Source organism: Erpetoichthys calabaricus, chromosome 14 (genome assembly GCF_900747795.2).
Source record: "Erpetoichthys calabaricus chromosome 14, fErpCal1.3, whole genome shotgun sequence".
NCBI lineage: Eukaryota > Metazoa > Chordata > Cladistia > Polypteriformes > Polypteridae > Erpetoichthys > Erpetoichthys calabaricus.
In genome coordinates this window covers 35,684,895-35,692,862 of record NC_041407.2, presented here as the reverse complement: position 1 = coordinate 35,692,862, position 7,968 = coordinate 35,684,895, and the positions used below count along the sequence as shown (strand labels likewise).

Here is a 7,968-nt window from a genome sequence, read left to right as displayed (position 1 = left end):
CCATATTGGTATTAGCTGGATATATTCCTCAAAGGAATGTTAAAGCATTATCATTCTGCAAGCACAGAGGAGTCTGAAGTCAACACGAGTGCTTATATCAAAAGCATACAAAAAGAAGGAGAAGGCCAGACTTATATGACTAAAACAGAAATACTTATAGGTGAAGTGCTGTGATAGTACTAGAGTGGAGGACTCTTGGATGTACCACACTACCTTCTAAACCTGGGCTTAGAAATTGGTGAATTATAGCCCTAAGGGGAGGCAGAAATTAAGTTACCTGTATTTTTTTAAACTAAACACTTTAAAAATATTTTCAGTCCCATTGGCAGGGTGTGGGTGCCATAAGGGCATTATTTCCTGTTACACTATAATCTGAGGAATTTAAAACCTGGTAAAGGAATCTTTCTGCAAACACATGTAAAGTCAATGTAAAAAGAAATCATTATTTTCAGTAAGCATTCAATACAATAAATTAACATTTTAATACAACTTACCTCTGTCACCTAAAAGATCTTCCTTTATTAACAAGCAACGGTTCACAATACCTTTGGCGTCATTGTTATGAATAATTTCATATTGAAGTTCCTTTTTTTCCCACTTATAGATTGCATACTTATAAGGTATTGAAACATTCACATTTGTCTTAGAAGCAATTAAGTGTCCTTCAACTAGAAATCCACATTCACCACGATCCCTGTGAAAAAGCAAGGATTAATATAATAAATTAAAAGATAAAGTATTTGCCACATATCATTTACCATTAATTTTAAACAAGGCTTAATAAGAGGCTAACAAAACAAAACCCTTCACTCGACTTTCTCGTATACAGTGCATCCAGAAAGTATTCACAGCGCATCACTTTTTCCACATTTTGTTATGTTACAGCCTTATTCCAAAATGGATTAAATTCATTTTTTTCCTCAGAGTTCTACACACAACACCCCATAATGACAACGTGAAAAAAGTTTACTTGAGATTTTTGCAAATTTATTAAAAATAAAAAAATTGAGAAAGCACATGTACATAAGTATTGAACAGCCTTTGCCATGAAGTTCAAAATTGAGCTCAGGTGCATCCTGTTTCCCCTGATCATCCGTGAGATGTTTCTGCAGCTTAATTGGAGTCCACCTGTGGTAAATTCAATTGGTTGGACATGATTTGGAAAGGCACACACCTGTCTATATAAGGTCCCACAGTTGACAGTTCATGTCAGAGCACAAACCAAGCATGAAGTCAAAGGAATTGTCTGTAGACTTCCAAGACAGGATTGTCTCGAGGCACATATCTGGGGAAGGTTACAGAAAAATTTCTGCTGTTTTGAAGGTCCCAATGAGCACAGTGGCCTCCATCATCCGTAAGTAGAAGAAGTTCGAAACCACCAGGACTCTTCCTAGAGCTGGCCGGCCATCTAAACTGAGCGATCGGGGGAGAAGGGCCTTAGTCAGGGAGGTGACCAAGAAGCCGATGGTCACTGTCAGAGCTCCAGAGGTCCTCTGTGAAGAGAGGAGAACCTTCCAGAAGGACCACCATCTCTGCAGCAATCCACCAATCAGGCCTGTATGGTAGAGTGGCCAGAAGGAAGCCACTCCTTAGTAAAAGGCACATGGCAGCACACCTGGAGTTTGCCAAAAGGCACCTGAAGGACTCTCAGACCATGAGAAAGAAAATTCTCTGGTCTGATGAGACAAAGATTGAACTCTTTGGTGTGAATGCCAGGCGTCACATTTGGAGGAAACCTGGCACCATCCCTACAGTGAAGCATGGTGGTGGCAGCATCATGCTGTGGGGATGTTTTTCAGTGGCAGGGACTGGGAGACTAGTCAGGATAAAGGGAAAGATGACTGCAGCAATGTACAGAGACATTCTGGATGAAAACCTGCTCCAGAGGACTCTTGACCTCAGACTGGGGCGACGGTTCATCTTTCAGCAGGACAACGAACCTAAGCACACAGCCAAGATATCAAAGGAGTGGCTTCAGGACAACTGTGTGAATGTCCTTGAGTGGCCCAGCCAGAGCTCAGAGTGCATTGGCGATTCTAAATTGTCCTGTGTGTGCGTGCCCTGCGGTGAGCTGGCGCCCTGCCCGGGGTTTGTTTCCTGCCTTGTGCCCTGTGTTGGCTGGGATTGGCTCCAGCAGACCCCCGTGACCCTGTAGTTAGGCTATAGCGGATTGGATAATGGATGGATGGATATTAAATCATTAAAAGTACTGTATTTTAGGCGCAAAACCTTAAATTTCAAAAAACCACGGCTCAAAACAAATGTGAAACACAATTGCCTTAAGAAAGACAGTAACCTAAATGTCGAAATGTGATCATTTGTTTAACAGTGTCACACATGTGCAAGTAGGAGGCAGCTAAAGGGTCTGAGTAATTGTAATTCCACAACAGACCAGGGGGCAGTGGGGTGTGCTGACTGTCTCTCTCAGTTCCTTGCAGACCATTCTTGGGAAATCTCAGGCTCCGGCGCCTCTGAAGCCATCACTTCTCTTTCTGGCACCTCTGATAACGTCACTTCCGGTCCCGATGGCATCACTTCCGGTTGCAGGCCCAATGATGCCGTCATTTCCTGTACTGGCCTTTAAAGCCGCCATCTTGCCTCCATACAAACAGTTCTGTTTTGGACTCAGATCAGTAAACATCTCTGTTCCTCTTAAACCTATTTTGCAGCCGTGGAACAATATACAGGTGGCTGCCCCACACTTTTACGATGTTTTTGCCTCATTTTTATCATAGTGGCGTAGTCGGCAGGATTGGTTCCAACAACAAACCGGGACAAGACCAAAAATCTAACCAGAAGGGAAAGTACCGGGGCCGAGTTTCAGGGTACCCAGGCTGGTATTTAACCAAGAGGAGAGTGTGGAAGAAACACACAGACATAGGCTGGTTCCTGGAAAGGAAAGCGAAAGGGTCTTATTACAGTATGTTCTCTCAGAGGAGACAGTTGAGTCGCCCATTGGGGTTGAGATCCCAGATACAGTAAATATAGGCTATCCCCACACCAGCAGGTAAAGAAACTAAAATATTGGGAATTCGATCTAGAGAGAACGATCTAGGTGAAAGCTTTGGCCCTCTGGGAACAGGTGGCACTATGGCTACGGCCATTTGAACTGTCCACCTTTCAAATAGTGCAGCAGGTAGCCTGTTTTATCTTACATCAAACTCTTCCTAAGAACTTTGCCCAGCCGGTCTGGGGAGATTTTCATTCTATGGGGGAGCTTATCCAGCTCCTAAAAACAACTAAGCCAGCCTTGAAATCTGGGAGAGCAGAACGGTCCTCTAGTGGACTCCCCAGGGATTACGTCCCACAAAATAAGTCTCTTTTTCATGAACTGGAGCCTGTTCTGAAGTCCCCAGAGGTGTGCAACCTACCCGGGGATGAGGAGGGATGCAGGTGGAGGGGGAGAGGCAGTTTATGTGTACTTACCAACCCCCTCACGGTATCATATATGGGAACTGTAGTTGTTAATGGATACCAAGTTGAAGCACTCTTTGATTTCAGCACCAACATTTCCATTGTTGATTGCCGATATGTATTACCGCAACAATGGATTAAAGTAAAGACCAGTATTATCTGCATACTCAGAGAAGTCAGTAAATATAAAACCGCCCTATGATTCATTTTTTCAGGTAGGACTAGTCTGATAATGAATGCGGAAGACTACTGATTACTCCCAATCAAAGCTTCGGCCTAGTTGTAGGCGGGGATGACCCGGCTCAAGCTGTCTTCACACCATGTAATCAGCTGGAGGAGAGAGATACGGAAGCCCAAGAAGTGGACGGGGAGACTCCTGGGCCGTTGCAGGTGGATATGTCATCAACCCGCGCTTCGACGAACCGGGAGGAATCCCTGCCCCTTGAGGTCAGACCGGACTCTCTCTCCGAAATGCATTTTTAGTTTAGAGAAATGCTGGCTTTCCATCAAAAGGCAGCAGTGGAACGAAAATTTGCAAAATATGCAGTAGCTAGAGTCAATGGCCAACGCACCCATCAGCCCATGCCACAAGGTCCTCACTTTGTAATAGAAACTGACCTATTATATTGAGTGGCGTAATATAAGGGGGAGTTGGGGAAGCTGTTGTTAATCCCACAAACCTACCAGCAGCAGGTCTGTGAATTGGCGCACGCCCTCCTCCTAGGAGGCCATTTGGGCACCAAAAAGACTTTACAGTGTATCAATCTCTGATTTTATTGGCCGGGAATTAATGAGGAGATTCACCATTTTTGCATCTCTTGTCTCAGCCATGTCTAAGGCTATCACACAGGAATTTGTAGGGGTCTTCACATGAGTAGGCATCCTTAAGGAAGTCCTTACGGAACAGGGGACGCCTTTTACCTACAGTTAGGTCCATAAATATTTGGACAGAGACAACTTTTTTCTAATTTTGGTTCTGTACATTACCGCAATGAGTTTTAAATGAAACAACTCAGATGCATTTGAAGTGCAGACTTTCAGCTTTAATTCAGTGGGGTGAACAAAATGATTGCATAAAAATGTGAGGCAACTAAAGCATTTTTTTTAACACAATCCCTTCATTGCAGGGGCTCAAAAGTAATTGGACAAATTAATTAATTGGAAATAAAATGTTCATTTCTAATACTTGGTTGAAAACCCTTTGCTGGCAATGACAACCTGAAGTCTTGAACTCATGGACATCACCGGATGCTGGGTTTCCTCCTTTTTAATGCTCTGCCAGGCCTTTACTTTCAGTTGCTGTTTGTTTGTGGGCCTTTCTGTCTGAAGTTTAGTCTTCAACAAGTGAAATGCATGCTCAGTTGGGTTAAGATCAGGTGACTGACTTGGCCAGTCAAGTCTCTGTCCAAATATTTATGGACCTAACTGTATTAGACGTTCAGGGAGACATCCAAGTTACTTAAAATAAAGCATTTAAACTCAGCAGTGTATCATCCTCAAACCGAGGGTCTAGTCAAGAGGTTTTAACCAGACTCTCAATCAAATGCTTTGTAAGGTGGTCACCGGGGATGGGAGGAACTGGGACCAGCTCCTTCCCCTCGTGCTCTGTGACCATTAGGAAGTCCCTCAAGCCTCTATGGGGCTCTCGCCATTTGAATTATTATATGGACGACAACCTCGGGGAATATTGGATATTTTGAAAGAAGGATGGGAAGGAGAGGCTCTTCCCTCTACCAATATATTAGAGTATATCGCACAGTTATGTGATCAATTTGGGAAAATTTTACCTATTTTAAAAAGTCACATGGAGGAGGCGCAAGCAGCATAGGCCAACTATTATAATCATGGTACGAATCTCTGTGAATTCCTTCTGGAGGATCATGTCATGGTTTTGGTTCCTACCTCCCATTCTAAATTACTTGCCCATTGGCAAGGCCCTTATGAAATTAAGGAGAGGAAAGGGCCTGTCGATTATTGGTGAAAAAACCCAATCGTCAACCAAGTGAGCGGGTGTATCGTGTGAACTTGCTGAAGCCATGAAAGGAAAGGGATCCTGATCCCTCCTCCGCTCAGCCCCGCTCATTCTTTGCTCAAACAGACACCCTTAATTTTGGCGCAGAATTAAATTCCAGACAGAGAGAGTCCGTCCCAGAGGTGCTGAGTGAAAAACCCGGAAGGACCTTTCTGATTGCGCACGACATAGTGACATAGCCCAGGGTTATCATTTGAGAACGCCCCTATCGACTTCCCTAGGCAAAGAAAGCAGACTTCCATCGGCTTAATCAAGTCTCCCAAATTGTTGCTTATCCAATGCCTCAAGTGGACAACCTCCTGTGAATTTGTGAATTTCCCAATGGGATTAATAAAGTATCTATCTATCTATCTATCTATCTATCTATCTATCTATCTATCTATCTATCTATCTATCCATCCTCAAAAGGCTTGGTCAGGCAAAATTTTTGACCACACTTGACATGACGAAGGCAGATTCCTTTGACGGACTCCACTTAGGTCGAGACCACGTTTAGCAACCCCCTGCGGTCATTGGCAGTATCGCGTTCTTCCATTCGAGTTACACGGGGCACCTGCGACTTTCCAACGTCTGGTGGATAAAGTGCTCCGACACCATAATGCGTATAGTGCTACCTACCTTGATGATGTTGTCATCTATTCCAGTACATGGAAGGAACACATACAGCATATTGAAAGATCCAAATTTTTCTCTTCCTTTCATTCTCAAGACCGATGCTTCGGACACAGACCTGGGTGCCGTGCTGAGCCAAAGTGTCGATGGTGCTGAACACCCCGTTGTGTACCTGAGCCAGAAACTGTTGGATTGGGAGACCAGGTATGCGGCAGTAGAAAGGGAAGCCCTCATGATTAAATGGAAGATTACGCAGTTGAGGTACTACCTCTTGGGCCGGAAATTGACTCTTGTGACAAATCATGTTCCTCTGCAGTGGATGGCCCTACACAAAGAGTCGAATTCTTTGGTCACCAGGTGGTTTCTTGACCTCCAACCATACAAGTTTTCACTTGTTGATCATAAGGGCTCTCTCCATGCCAACATGATGCTCTCTCTTGAGACCATGACATCTCAGTGCAGGAAGCCCAACCCAATGGGTCTGGGCTGGTGGGGGGGGGGGTGGGGGTTGGGGTGGGGGGGAGGGGGGGGTTTGCCACACACGTGTGAGTAGGAGGCAGCTAAAAGGCATGAGCAATTGTAATTCCACAACAGACCAGGGGGTGGCGGGGTGCGCTGACGGTCTCTCTCAATTCCTTGCAGACCATTCTCAGGAAATCCCGCCAGATTCTGGCACCTTTGAATACGTCACTTCTGTTTCTGGTGCCTCTGATGACATCACTTCCAGTAATGATGATATCACTTCTGGTGAAGGGGGTGGCCGGGGGGTGGGGATTCCAATGATGACATCACTTTCGTTTCCGATGACATCACTTTCCAACTCCTGGGCCAATGATCACGTCACTTCTGGTCCTGATGAAATCACTTTCAGTTCCAGCCCCAATGATGACATCATTTCCTGTACTGGCCTTTAAAGCCACCATCTTGCCTCCATACAATCAGTTCTGTTTTGGACTCAGATCAGTGAACATCTCTGTTCATCTTAAACCTATTTTGCAGCCGTGGAACAATATATGGGTGGCTGCCCCACATCTTTACGATATCTTTGCCTCATCTTTATTACAACAGATAAACCTGCTTCAGCAATAACATAGAATCAACTGTCAAGAAAGTATATTGAAATGTTGTCAGTCAATCAAAGTGGTGGGCTACATTCTAGAAAATCCCTAGTTCTGCATACAAAAGGTAGACATAAATTTGATGAACATAAAAACTTCAGTCCTACGAGGCAATAGTTTATTATACCAGATGTATCACAATGATCCATTCCAAACGTTGGAAGTATACTTCCATATACTAACTATAGTTAGTTATTTTGTTAAGGGCATTGATGAGTGCTAATTTACCAGTCTTTTGTAAAGCACACACGTAAAGCATAAAAAATCTGGATTGTTCTCCACTCAGCTTTCCTTATACCTGTTCAGGTAAAGTAGGTACCACTTCCAGTTGTCCGATTTTAATGAAACTTCATATCTTTGTGTTTCTTACAAAATTTCAATCACTTATCTTTGTTAATAATGCAAGTTTATATGGCAAAGTACTACTGATAATCCGATCAAACTCAAATTTCAAATCTGATTATATTTGTAGTCAGTAATATACAACGTCCAGTCACCTGATCAAGGTCAAATTTTATATCTAACGATAAGTAATGATCATTTAAAATTTTAATTATTTATCTCTCTTTATATAATGGTAGTAATGCATATGTAATATTGTTGATACCTGTTAAGATATCATTTCCAGTTATCTGATTAAGGTGAAATTCTATATTTATGTGTTTCTTACCCTAACTAATGATGATATAAAATTTCAATTATTTTTTTCTTCTTATAATGCAATTTCACATGACTACTATACAAAATTGAAATTAGTTGTTTATTTAAACTATTTTCCAGTTTATTTGAAAT

The 7,968-nt window shown here is 43.0% G+C and overlaps 1 protein-coding gene across 1 annotated transcript in view; it reads right to left on the bottom strand.

The window, feature by feature from the left end:
* Nucleotides 1-313: 313 nt before the first annotated feature.
* Nucleotides 314-7,968, bottom strand: part of LOC114643482 (E3 ubiquitin-protein ligase rnf213-alpha) — a 97,226-nt gene continuing 89,571 nt past the window's right edge. Inside the window, exons 6-7 of the mRNA XM_051918955.1 lie at nucleotides 495-694; nucleotides 314-405 (exon numbers count right to left, since the gene is read on the bottom strand). Of these exons, the coding sequence (XP_051774915.1) occupies nucleotides 314-405; nucleotides 495-694 (292 nt within the window). The remainder of the gene's footprint in view (nucleotides 406-494; nucleotides 695-7,968) is intronic.